We start from the raw sequence: 13,236 nt of genomic DNA, 5'->3' as shown, positions 1-13,236 counted from the left end.
GCTAAAGAGGACCGTGTAGCAGGAATTGGCCTGTGCTGGGTTTAATTGATTGGTTAGGCCGGCAGAAGACAGTAAATGCGGGTTTGGTGGTGTTCACAGATGGTATTAAGTTGGGCGGGGGCATGGTCCCCAGCGAAGATGGAGAGGCTGACAATGACAGGATGCGCATCTGAGCCTCTTGGTGCAGACACAACTACTCCCTGGTAGTAATTTACGAGGTTGCATCAACCCCGTGGGACCTGCAGGGTATCACTTAGTGAATTACCACAGCATTCCAGAGCACTGGGGGGACCGCCTCGTCCTCCGAGTGGGATATGTCAGTGAGGGAGGCCTCCACATCGTTGATTTTCTGCTAGAGAATCCACCTTGCTCCCTGAGCCGATGAAAGGCCATTGCTGTCTCAGAGACTGGCAGCAAGTCAAAGGCGAGGGAGTCCCGCACAGGACCCCTGTCTAGATAGGGGACAACTCAACAGATTCAACAAGAATCGGTAATGCTGTTTGGCAGCCCGTAGACCCTGTGACCCGGAGCTGGGGGCTCAGAGTCGCACTTTTCTCCATAGAGTCAAGCAATTTATTTCTGTACCAGTTTTGCTAAATGATGGTCACCAAGTAAGGGTGGCTGTAAGGGCTTGTAAACAGTTCCCAGAAGCCACGTGTGACATATTTGAGATGGGACTTGGAGCCATGCTTGGAGTTGGTGCTGCTTACAAATGATGAGGAAAACCCGACAAAACTAAAGGGTATGTGACTGAGAAAAAAGAACATCTGGCGGAGGGCCAGGGGTCTTCCTAATCAAATCCTTTGGGCTTTGTGTTGGCTTCTCCAGGGCTGGTGCAGGCATCGCCCCAGGGAGAGCGGAGATTGAACAGAAAGAGCAGCAAAACTAAACGAGAATTGCCTTTAGCACGAGCCTGCTGCCAGGTCTGCTGTGTCCTTCTGCTCTCAGTCCTGCGTCCCTTCCTGCTCCTCCATGACAGACCCCGTGGTCCTTCCTGAGCGTCGGCTCAGGGGTCGGGGCATCTCAGCGTTAGGTCCACCTCTCCTCAGCTGCCCTGATCCCTGGGCACGAGCCCAAATGTTCCCGAGTCCATTTCTCCCTGAATGAGGCTGAGCTAGATGCTCTCGGGACTCTCCCAGCCCCAAAGTATGAAATTGTATGCAGCAAAGCAGTTCCAAGGCACCACACGAGGCCCCCCATGCAGGGAGCAGTGCCAGAGACAAGGGCACAGGCCTCAGACCTGTGGGCAGATCCCGCAGCCTGGTGGTGCGCGCTGACTGAGGCCCCGGCAGAGCAGATGTGGAGGGTCCAGTTGAGAGCAGAAGCCTCTGTCTGGGAGCCCCTCCCTCCCGCAGGTCCCTCTCGGGAAGCCTGTGTTCAGTGGGACAGCCCCACAGCGCTTTTGAGGTGGGGGGAGCTCTGTAGCAATTCTGGGCACCTTCTCTTGACTCCTTGTGTGTGTGTGTGTGTGTGTTTTATAGATGAATGGATACCAGGTAAGATAGACAGAGACCAAAATCTTGGGTTAGTAATGGGAATGTTGCAGCCTGACACTTGAGGGGAGAGGATGCGGCCCCCCCAGTTCTGCTTCTTTTCGATTTTAGTTTCCCTGTTAGGTTCTGGAACTGATTGTGTTTATTTTTTTAATTTTTCCCTGTCATCATAAGTGAGAGAGGGCCATTAGCATCATTTGCTCTCAAGATAGAAACAGATTTGAAGCCTCAGAAACTTCCTGGGGAAGGTGACCTGTCTTGGGTTCAGAGCCTTGCCCTGAGTTTTGCCTTCCAGCCACTCAGAGCTGTTAGGGTGTCCCTTTTAACCTTTTCCAGGACCCGGAATCCCCACTAGACTCAGGTCTGCTCCTGAAGCCCAGATTCCCTCCCTAGAGGAACCCAGAGCCATCCTCCATGCACAGGCAAAGAGCAACAGAGTAAGGATTGTCCAGAGGAGAGAGAGAGAATGTCTGAGCTCTCCCAAATGCTGGACGCATGCCCTTAGGTGTGAGCGCTAGATGGGCGTTGTAAGTGCCGCAGCCCCTACATTTATTTGCACATATGCAACATAGAGGTTTTGCTGGGACGTGAGAGTTTTAGAACAAAACTTTGCCTCTGAGGAGAAAAAAAGACGAAGGGAGGAAAGGTGGAGTGCTGATCAGAGAGGTGTGAGGGAAATGCAACCGCCACAGGCGCCTGGGTCCCTGCATCTGGTGGGCAGAGCGGTGGCAGGACCAGAGACCAGCTGTCAGGGACTTGGGGGCGGGGGGGCATCGGTGAGGGCCTCCACTTTGCACACAGCTGGATGCAATTAGGCCTCTGGTTTCAGCTGGGCTGCTCCCCCTCCGTGTTGCCACATTGCCCCCCCCGCGCCCTCCAACCAACCAACCAACCAACCAACCGAAGACAGTGCTTGATCCTGAGCTGGAAATGTGACTGTCCCTCCACCACTCCCCACCAGGGAAAGATTCTCTTTGTCCTTTTTGCCAGTGACAGATGTGTGTGAGCTGGGCTTTTATTGGATAAACTTCTCTAACAGGGCAGGAATAGCGGCGGCAAGTCAGACCCCATCACCTGGAAAGGGGCACCCAGAAGGGGAGAGAACAGGGCTCAAGATGTCCCAGTCTGACTGTCCTCCTTTCTTTCTTCTCCCTGGCAGAGAAGAGACAGGACAACGGACGGGTGTATTACGTGAACCATAACACGCGCACCACCCAGTGGGAGGACCCTCGGACCCAGGGGTAAGGGCTTGGGCTGGGAGGGGGCCCTGTGCAGCTCTAGTACTGGCTGATGGCCTGGGACTGCATTTGTCCTCTATGGCCAGTGTTCTGGGACCTTCAGCCACACACAAGTGCCTGGAGACCCTTGTGATACAGTGTCAGCCGAATGAGAGCCTAAAGGGGCTCCTTAAATTGACTTTCCTGGTAGCTGTGTTGACTGTGCACGCTGCTGATAACATGACTTCACCCTGTGCTCCCTCCACCCAAGCTGGTCTGGGACTGGGGCAGTTGGTGCCTCAAGATTGCTGGTGGCCACTCAGGCTGTGGCCATGGCCACTGAGGGCTGGTTCTTGGGCCTTGAGACAGTAAACGACCTCTCTGTTCTGCACAACTGCCCTCATGACTTGAGTGGTACCAGGTACAGTTCCTCAAGGAAAACGCTTTGCAGAACCTGGGTGAAAGCAGAGAGAAAGGAGTACTTTGGGGACCCCAGCCTCCTAAGCATTGAGGCCCAGAAGGTGAGGCCAGCCCTAACCCCCCTCTTCCTCTTCCCATGTTGGCAGGATGATCCAGGAGCCAGCTCTGCCCCCAGGGTGGGAGATGAAGTACACCAACGAGGGGGTGCGCTACTTCGTGGACCACAATACCCGTACCACCACCTTTAAGGATCCTCGCCCAGGGTTTGAGTCAGGGTAAGGACTTGCCACAGGCGACAGCAGTATCCATGTCAGCTGCTCTTACTGCCCTCTAGTGACCAATTTCCATGTCACATCAGCAGGGCTGGGGAAGGAGGGGGCCACCCCAGTTATTCAGAGTAACATCAGTGGTTTCCTCTCTCAAAGCAAAAATCTGTCGTTATTTCTAGTTTTTTTGTTTGTTTTACTTCTCAAATCTGCCAAAGATTTTAAAGGCAGCCACGTCCTCTCTTTTATGCCTTAACTTACTTGTCTTTAAAATAGCACCAGCTGTCCTTAGGGCTAATAGATACATTGCTAATTTTTGAGAAATCACAGGTTCCAGAACTTCTTTGCTCTTCCCAGGGCGAAGCAAGGTTCCCCTGGTGCCTATGACCGAAGTTTCCGGTGGAAGTATCACCAGTTCCGTTTCCTCTGCCATGTGAGTTCTGGTGCTGGGCCGTCCCCTGCAGGGTGGGTGGTGGACTTGTTTCAGCTCGATTTCCGAGCCCAGCAGCAGCCTGGTCAGCTGGGGGCAGGCCCCGACCGAGCCGTTGTTTGACATTGTCTCCAGGAAGCCAGCTCCCATTCCTAGGGACCAGGCTCTCCTCTCCCGGCCCAGGGAGACAGGGAAACCTCCTCATACAGACAGGAGGCCAGACTGAATAATTACCTCCTGAGGCCTGATTCAAGGTTTGTCTTTTCTCCTTCCAGTCAAATGCCCTCCCCAGCCACGTGAAGATCAGCGTTTCCAGGCAGACACTTTTTGAGGATTCTTTCCAACAGGTTAGAAAATAATTGTGGTATCTGTCTAAGTCCAGAGGCAGGTGAAAGGCCCCCTCCCAGCACCCCGTCTTCTATCATGTGGCCTATTAAACCCACACAGTAGAGTTTCCAAGGCCTGGGCCTCGGTGAGTGGTGTCTGTCCCCTGCCCACTGCCCCCAGTTGCCTTGAAGGGAGAGTGGCAGGGTGGCCATGATGCTGTGTCTCCCCAGATCATGAACATGAAACCCTACGACCTGCGCCGCCGGCTCTACATCATCATGCGTGGCGAGGAGGGCCTGGACTACGGGGGCATTGCCAGGTGAGCGCGGTGCCCCGGGAAGGCTGCGCTGCACCCCACTTCCCCAGGGTACTGGGCCTGTGGCCGGAAAGCTGCCTCCTCCTTGCTCAGATTGGTGGCCAGTGCCCTTACACTTCTTCAGGAGTGGGCACGGTTATGGCCAGTTCGAATGCTGGAACTGGGTCCCAGGGTTCCCTGCTGGGCTGGGCACTAACCTTTAGTTACTGGGTCATGGAGGCCCCAGAGGGAGGGCTCAGGGCAATGGCTCCTTTACCAACCAATGTGTCATTATTGCTGTGCTTGAACACCATCTGCTGCACCGGTGGGCAGCAGCTAAATATCGGTGCCATGTGGTCGTCCATTAAAATCACCCCTGGACTTCTCCTACTTTTAAGGCCGCTGGGGCAGGTTAAGTGGGGGCATCTTGGTACATACCCGGCATGGATAAGCTGTGTCACAATCCAAAGGGCCTTGACCAGCATTCAGCTGCATGTCACTCACACAGGGTCAGTATAGTTCAAACGGCCGACACAACCCCCAAAAGAGCCCAAAGCATTGTTTCGCCCTCACCATAGCCCACCTACAAAAGTTAGCAGACTCTCTAGCAAAACGTTGCTTTGGACGATGGGGCTGAAGGGCCCCGGCAGAGAGAAGGAGTATCTTAGCCTGTGGTGCCTGCTCGGCTCACTCACCTATCTCGGAGTGGGGACATCTCGCTTGGTGTTGGGTTAACTTGCTGCTGGTCCTCTGTTCGTTGGTGGCTTTGCCCTCTGTGTTGGCCCCCGTGGATCGATGACTGTCTTTCCCGTGGTGACCGTGGTGACCTCCTCTCCAGGCTCTGCTTGGTGGGCTTCTGGTGTGGCTCCCGCCCTGTGTGTGTCCGTCTCTCTGTGTCCTGCCAGTGGTTTTACCCTATGGTAGGTTACGTCATGCTGTTCTACCACAGGGTAGAACCACGGACAGGATACCGGGGCACCCTCTGCATCGAAGGACTCCTCGTCTGCCTGGCCACAAACTGCCCAGCCAGGGACTGGCCTCGTTGGGTTGTCCCCCTGTGGGTTTAGCTGAAGCCCAAAGGACTCTGAATTCTGGTTTGAGGCTTGTACCTAGAGTGCAAAGAGATGCTAAGGCATGGGTGTTGGTTCAGATGAACGCGTAGAAGGACAAGCAAGGTCTGGTAATGGGGCCTGGGGGAGGGGCGGGCAGAGTGCAAGGAAAGCAAGAGACCTGCAGTGGGAGTGAGGCTTATAATCTGCAGGCAGCATGGGTCACAGTTCACGCATCAGGAGGTGGGAATGCATTAGCATGTGTTCATGTTACGCCACCTGCTCAGGTCGGGAGGAAGCGGGGTGGCTGCTATTCATACAGCATCACTACAAGATTTAGAAAAAGATGCCTTTTTTCAAGACACTTCCATGTTGGAAAATGGTGGCGATATTCTGGCTTTAACAGAAAGAAACAGCTTGGCTGCAGGAAAGTCGTTGCAATAAATGTGCAAGTCTATGATATTTTGCCATAGTACTCTTGTGTAGTGCACAGCCTGCACAGCTGTGCATGGTGGCCCTGGGGTGCCAGGGTCCCATTGCCATTAAGATGTAAAGTCCTGGATGCCCACCCGGAGCCGACACACTCACGTTTTCCTGAGCATCACCCTCAAGCGTGGCTGTCGTCCTCGCTCGCCCTGGGTCTGACCCCACCCTGTCCACTGACCTGCTGTTACTTCAGGTTAGCCAGGTGCTGGCTCGCCTGCCCAGGACCCGTGTCTCCAGAGCAGCCGAGGAGGACGGCAGAGGAGCGGTGCGCCGCCAGCCCGCGTGCAGGGGAGGGTCCGCTAGTCCTGTTTCTCTCTCTCTCTCTCTCACAGAGAGTGGTTTTTCCTCCTGTCCCATGAGGTGCTCAACCCCATGTATTGCTTATTTGAATACGCCGGGAAGAACAATTACTGCCTGCAGATCAACCCCGCCTCCTCCATCAACCCCGACCACCTCACCTACTTCCGCTTCATCGGCAGGTTCATTGCCATGGTAAGGTTCATTGCCACAAGACCTCCGGGGGGGTGGGCAGCCAAGGAGCCAGACCCTACACACCACTAGCAGCCCCACTGTCATCCTCACGGAACTAACTGAATGTGCAAAAAGCCAGAGAGAGTTCGGACTTCTCTCAGTGCCCACCCCAGGCGTCGAGAGGGTTTCTCCATGGTGACCAGTGGAGGATTTGTCGAGCGAAAGCCAGGGCCCTGGGTCGTCACGGGCTTCACAAGTGCTCTTCTGAGGGTGTTGGGGTGATGGGCTGAGCACACATAACTGCCCACCTGCTGCCCACCTCTGGGGGTGCCAGCACCGGCCACCAGCCCAGGGTGGGAGCATTGGGGACTGTCCTGCTGAGACACTGGCCTGTGTCAGGGGATATGGAATCTGCACTGGGTTAGAACAGACCCTAGTAGACTGGGTGGTGCCCGATGGAGGAGGCATCTGGCAGGAGCTGGCAGGGTAGGGAAGGGGGTGGCACGCTTTATCTGTACTTACCTAGAAATAGGAACATACCGTGAACAGGGAAGGGGGTCATGTCACGTGCATCTGGTTGAATGTCTCCTGAGGGTGGAGAAGCAGGACTGAGGAGGGGAACCCATGGGAGCCCCACTGCCATATTTGGTAGTTGCTGTTTCACTGCTAACTTTCCTTTACTTCGCCCTGTTCCCCTCTCGGGAGGGCCCAAGAGCCGGTGACTAAATATGTCCCTTCCTCTGGTCTGGAAGTTTTTGGCCAAGGTGTTGGGCTCAGGAAGTGGGCATATTTTTCCCAGGTCCAGGGATCTGTTTGGCCCAGCAGCCGCCAGGCCAGTAAAACCCTAGACTATTACTCACCACTGGCCCGCCAGCTCTCGCCGTCAGCGGCGTCTGCATTATTTTTGGCTGCTGGTGCTGCCCAGCTCTGAGCGTCGGCGAGTCAGGGCTGCCACCGGGAGCTGTGCTGAGCGAGTCTTCTCTGAGAGTGTGGGCGCATCTTTGCTAGAGCCGGGAGCCGGCAGGCAGGTGTGCCGGGCAGGCAGTGGGCCCGAGGTGGGTTCCTGAGCAGGCGGCTCTGCTCCGTCCCTGTGGTCTGCAGGTCAGAGAAGAGCCTGTCCCCAGGTCCCCGTCAGGACACAAGACAGAGTGCTTCCTATTTCCCAGACCCTCCCTTGGGGCCTGGGTAGCTGGATGCGTGGTGCTCTCTGGGCAGAGGGCAGGGACGGTGCCCAGGCTCTGATACAGGGCACCCTGGAGCCTGCCTGCAGGAACGCAAACCTCCGCTGTGCGTCCTCCCTCCCCAGGCTCTGTACCACGGAAAGTTCATTGACACGGGCTTCACCCTCCCTTTCTACAAGCGGATGCTCAACAAGAGACCGACCCTGAAGGACCTGGAGTCCATTGACCCCGAATTCTACAACTCCATCATCTGGATCAAGTGAGCTCGCTCGCCTTGTGTTGGGGGGAGAGGGAACTCTGGTTGGGAGTAGGTACCCACAGCCTTTATTTTCTCTGCCATAGTGGCCTCTGGGCCTCACCCAGGCTGTCTGGGTGTTGGTGGAGATGCTCAGCTTCTAGGTGCCCATGAGGCAGCTCCGGAATTCTCTCCCTGCATCAGGCAGAGGCCCGTGCTGCTGTCCCCGGTCCTGGGACACGTCCTCGTGTCCCAGGGGCACTAAAGTGAGTGGGAGTGCGGGATCGAGGGAAGACCCTTCTGAGAGAGACGTCTTCCCTCTTGTGCTCTCGTGCCCCCAGAGAGAACAACCTAGAGGAGTGTGGCCTCGAGCTGTACTTCATCCAGGACATGGAGATTTTGGGCAAGGTGACGACCCACGAGCTGAAGGAAGGTGGCGAGAGCATCCGAGTGACGGAGGAGAACAAGGAGGAGTACATCATGTGAGTCTCGAGTGCTGGGGGACGGAGTGGGGGTGCGGGAGCAGAGGCACACCGCCCCGCGCATGGCCCTAGGTCTCCAGGGGTCACAGGAACTCCCATTTTGCATGGCCTTCAGGTGGCGGCCCGTGGATGGTCACATGCTCACCAGAGCTGGGGGAGCCAGAGCCCAGAGCCCTGTGGCAGCTCCTTCTTGCTCTCTGGTTTCCCACATGGTGGACTTAGGGCTGCAGGGCTGACTCTTTTCGACGAGTCCTGAAACGCAGACATCTTTATCTTCTTTCTGGTCCTGTGTGCTCAGACCCACCATCTCACGTGCGTGTGTGCATGCGTTCACCTGTGCGTGTTCTCCAGGTCTCGGTCTAGTCTGTTAACATCCATACGTCTGAGGCTCAGGCGGCGGCAGGAGGAGGAGGTGCTGGTGGTGATTTCAGACTCAGTCTCTCCGGCTGCTGTGAGGGTTAAGAGGTTCTGCTCTGGGGCGGCAGCAGCCGGGGCTCGCAGCCCAGAAGTGGGAAGTTGAATCTCAGCTGATTCCTCTCGGGCTCCACCAACAGGCTGTCTTTGTTTCAGGCTACTGACCGACTGGCGTTTCACCCGGGGCGTGGAGGAGCAGACCAAAGCCTTCCTAGACGGCTTCAACGAGGTGGCCCCCTTGGAGTGGCTGCGCTACTTTGATGAGAAAGAGCTGGAGGTGAGAACTACGGTTGTTGGGACCTGAGCCCCTGCCTCTGGGGCGATCCTGCCCTTGGATAGCCTCACTGTGTACCCACAGAAATGCCCCATAGAACCCATACTGCCCAGGACTGTAGCAACAAGCAAATAACTTTGATTTGGGTCCTCACACCCACCCTCCCCTGGGCCCTGGTGTGAGGGGGTCCATGTGCAAGATTTGTGCTGTCCCTATGGTTAGAACTGCCAGCAGAAGTAGTTGGCAGTGCCTGGGGCGGTTCCACCTGCGGCGGGAGGGCCGGCGCGGCTGACGCCCTTTCCCTCGCAGCTGATGCTGTGCGGCATGCAGGAGATAGACATGAACGACTGGCAGAAGAACACCATCTACCGGCACTACACCAAGAACAGCAAGCAGATCCAGTGGTTCTGGCAGGTGGGTCCTGCCTGGTCATCGCAGCCCCCAAGGGACACGAGACCCGACTAGACCTCAAGCCCAAGGACTCTGCTGTGTTATCACCTCCCCGACCTTTGGCACTCTCCTCATCTCCCCCAGCAACTTGCAAAAGGAGATGAGAAACCCAGTCTCAGGACAGATGGAGCTGGGTGGCGGCCAGTGCATTGGACAGGAGTGTCGGTGGTCAGCTGGGGTAGCTCTAAACGCCAGTGTGTGGTACGGGGGCCCGCAGGCAGGGGAACGCTCCCATAGGTCACGTGGTTTCCTTCCAGCCACGCGGGATGGGAAAGCATTCAGAGAAACTCCTGTATGTAAGGAGCTGTGTGTGGGTGGTGGTGTCATTCTGAAGTATAGCAAATACCCAGAAAGAGAACAACTATATAGAAATGTTTTGGTTGAGGTGAAATTCGACATACTGTAAAACTTACCATGTTAAGCATTTTAAAGTGTATAGGGCAGTGGCTTTTGTGCAACCATCATGATTAGCTAATTCCAGAACAGTTCATCCCCCTTCCCTCCACCCCTACCTCCCCCCAAAACACCAACCTGTACCCATTTTTAAGCAGTCACTCCCATTTTTTGTATATCTTAAAAAGTAGAACTTGGAGAAGAGAAGACCAAGGTGTTCTGAGACAGCCATGCCCCATGGACTGACGGGGATGTTCTATAAAGACAGCCTCTTAGAGGGAGCAGCTTAGGGGTTTCCCAGGTGGGTGGCTGTCACCCCTGGCCGTCCGGGCTTTGTGAGCTCGGCCTTAAAGAGGAGAGTTACAGAGTCGGGTGAAGAGCTGGGCCACGGGAGTCACCTGACTGCTTCGACTTTCGGAGTTGCAGGTGGTGAAGGAGATGGACAACGAGAAGAGTATCCGGCTGCTGCAGTTTGTTACGGGGACCTGCCGCCTGCCTGTCGGGGGATTTGCCGAACTCATTGGTGCGTCTCCCCTTGCCCCGCTGGCACCCTTGGGTGGGGGTGAGGATGGCTCAGGGGGGGTGGGACCTAGTGACTTTCTGGAAGCAAGTCCATGGGAGGGGCAAGAGCTGTGGCCTCCGCCTCCCAGACTAAGGCATCTGTGGGCGGAGCCAGAGGGTCCTGTCTTAGGAAGGGACGGCCCTGTTATAGAAGATGTGTTTCTTTGGATAACAGGTAGCAACGGACCACAGAAGTTTTGCATCGACAAGGTTGGCAAGGAAACCTGGCTGCCCCGAAGCCACACCTGGTGAGCCTGCTGGTTCTACTGGGATGTGGCTGGAACCTCACAGACCCGATGCGCCCCTGAGGGCAGCCCAGTAGACAGGGCAACTTTGGAGCCTTGAGTCCAGCAACTTTTGCGTGTCTGTGGCTGTCGGGTTGGAGGGAGGGGCTGTGATGTGCCAGCCGCCTTTGTCTGGGCCTCTGATCTTTCAGGAGTTGTGGCAGCAGACATACCCCCTGGCAGTCATATTGGGTGTTAGATATTGAAGCACTTATATTCCAGCAGGCAAAGAGCTGCTGCCCCAAGTGCCCTCTTGCCTACTCCCCATTTCCTCAGCTGCCTGGTCTCTCTCCTAACCCCTCTGTGGTCCAAGAACCTGAAGCATTAAGGCCCCAAGAGCAGGGTCCTTGACATCCCTGTTTCCGCGTCTCACCAGCTGGTGGGGGTGGTGGTCGAGCCACAGTCGCCTCAACGCTCTTGACCCTCCTCGGCCAGCAGCCCTGAGCTTCCCGTGCTGACCGTCTCCACCCCTCTCTCAACAGTTTCAACCGTCTGGATCTCCCACCATACAAGAGCTATGAACAACTGAAGGAGAAGCTGCTGTACGCCATTGAGGAGACGGAGGGCTTCGGACAGGAGTAACTGAGGCTGCCCCCTCCCCTGCGCCCTGCACACATGTAGTCATGAGTCCTCCCTGCCCGAGAGGCTGCCGGCCGCAGCCCCGGGAGGCCCCGCAGATGGTGGCCCTGCGCGGGACCACACTGTCATCGGGCTGGTGGCAGCAGAGCCTGACCTCAAGAGGCTTGCCCACCCCTCCCTCCTTCCCGCTGGTGGCAGTCTGGAATAAAGCCCCTTAGTCACCTTAGCCCAACACCTGTTGCCGCCTGGAGGGCTGACCCTCTGCGAAGCTCACTGAGCCTCCTTCTCCCCTTCGGCCAGCCCTAGGTGTGCGTGAGTGTGCAAGCCGGGGTGCCCGTGCCGAAGGGCTGCAGCACAAGCTGAGGTCTTCACGGGCTAGTTAGGTGAGAAGGAGACTGGCCCCTCGGGGTCACTGTCAGGGTCTTTGCCAGTAAAAGAGGTTCTGGTTGAAATAGAACTTTTCTAATGATGTGTACAAAACGAAGGTCTGAGAGTGAGGAGCTCTTCCCACAATTCCCCAGAGCTCTGGATGGAGGTTGCCTTGCTTCCTTCCCCGCAGGCTTAGCCGTGGAGGCCGAGCAGCAAGGCAGGCCCGTCTCCACTCAGGGCTGGCCAGTTCCCTCCTCCCAGCCAGCCGCGTGGATGTCGCTGGGATGGAAACAGCAAACTCGGACTTTCTTTCCCTTTCCCTGAACTTGAAGCATTTTGTGTGTAGGGTTGCTTCGTGTTTGTGGCTGGTGTGCTGCTGTCACTCTGCCAGGGAGCTGGTGCACCAAGTGTTGCTGGGACCTTGAGGGACCCAGCACCGTGGGTCCAAGGATTTCCCAGACAGCTGCTCCTCCTAGGAACCAGCTTAGCAGTTCTGCGAGCTCAGGCAGCTCGACCTCCCAGCGGCCTCTCCCCGAGCCTTGGCAGCGAGGGAAGGGGTGGTGCCCCGAGTGCCACCAACCTCGCCGCCTTTGGTAGCGAAAAACGCCCTTTGCCAGATGTAGTCACCCAGGCTGTGGGCCTCCAGGTGGGTTGCTTCGTCCCCTGTTGAGAATGAAGGGCATCCCCGCCAGCCAAGAGCCTCGAAGTGAGGCTTTGTCTGCACACAGGAGACGGTGCTCTTGGAAGCGGCTGAAGGGCCGGAGCTGCTGCACACTCTGACTTCATTTCTGGAGCCCCGCTGGGCTCCGTCCTGGGCATTCTGGGTATTGATACCTTCAAGGACACGCTCCTCCGGGATGCTGGAGCCGTGATGGTCGTGAACTTCCCGATCCAGCCCCTGGGTTCTAGCGCCGTGCACCAGCTGCAGACTAGCTCTAGCTTCCTGGGACCCCAGGCAGGTCCCCCGACCGGCCAGGGCCTTCAGAGGATAGTTCCGTCTCCCCAGATCTGTGTCCCTTCCCCTGGCCCCGCAGGGACAGCCGTGTCTGCTGTGCTGGCTGTACTGGTTTGAATGGCTCCTGGAGTCACTTGCTGTGCTTCCCGCAGCGACTCGCCACGTCCAGGCGGGATGCGAGCTGCCGTGCGGAGTTTGGAAGCCTCTGGCTCCCGTGTATTCAGAGTGTGTTCATGTGCATGTGTGTGTACATCCGTGTGTGTACATATAACATGTGTCTACAGAATATCGTTTGGTAGCTCTGGGTTGGCCATCTGATTGTTTTGTAATGCCCAGCGCCTTGCCTCGGAATTGCCAGTTTCTTGTGCAATAAACAGTCAGCAGCTGTGGGTGGTGTTGGCGTGTTGTCTCCAAAATCACGATGAGAGGCCTCTGGGCCCCACAGACCCTCCAGGTCTGGACGGGGCAGCAGTTCCATGACCTAGCCGGTTTTGAGAAACGTGTGTCATTAACCAAGACAGCCACACTCCTGGTGGGTGGCTGAGTCTTGGTCCAGGGGTCACTGGCTTCAGCCCTTGGTCAGTTTCTTCACTGCCCTTTAGGCA

The 13,236-nt window shown here is 56.5% G+C and overlaps 1 protein-coding gene across 1 annotated transcript in view; it reads left to right on the top strand.

Moving 5' to 3' along the window:
* WWP2 (WW domain containing E3 ubiquitin protein ligase 2) overlaps positions 1–13,020 on the top strand; it is a 111,879-nt gene extending 98,859 nt beyond the window's left edge. Inside the window, exons 12-24 of the mRNA XM_006760341.2 lie at positions 2,653–2,734; positions 3,277–3,405; positions 3,754–3,829; positions 4,102–4,173; positions 4,384–4,472; positions 6,316–6,475; positions 7,761–7,894; positions 8,212–8,352; positions 8,923–9,043; positions 9,350–9,454; positions 10,310–10,406; positions 10,620–10,692; positions 11,211–13,020. Of these exons, the coding sequence (XP_006760404.2) occupies positions 2,653–2,734; positions 3,277–3,405; positions 3,754–3,829; positions 4,102–4,173; positions 4,384–4,472; positions 6,316–6,475; positions 7,761–7,894; positions 8,212–8,352; positions 8,923–9,043; positions 9,350–9,454; positions 10,310–10,406; positions 10,620–10,692; positions 11,211–11,310 (1,379 nt within the window). The 3' untranslated portion in view covers positions 11,311–13,020. The remainder of the gene's footprint in view (positions 1–2,652; positions 2,735–3,276; positions 3,406–3,753; positions 3,830–4,101; positions 4,174–4,383; positions 4,473–6,315; positions 6,476–7,760; positions 7,895–8,211; positions 8,353–8,922; positions 9,044–9,349; positions 9,455–10,309; positions 10,407–10,619; positions 10,693–11,210) is intronic.
* The last annotated feature ends 216 nt before the right edge of the window (positions 13,021–13,236 follow it).

Source organism: Myotis davidii, unplaced genomic scaffold (genome assembly GCF_000327345.1).
Source record: "Myotis davidii unplaced genomic scaffold, ASM32734v1 scaffold1437, whole genome shotgun sequence".
NCBI lineage: Eukaryota > Metazoa > Chordata > Mammalia > Chiroptera > Vespertilionidae > Myotis > Myotis davidii.
The sequence above is the reverse complement of the archived record's forward strand: the minus strand, read 5'-3'. Positions and strand labels throughout refer to the sequence as shown.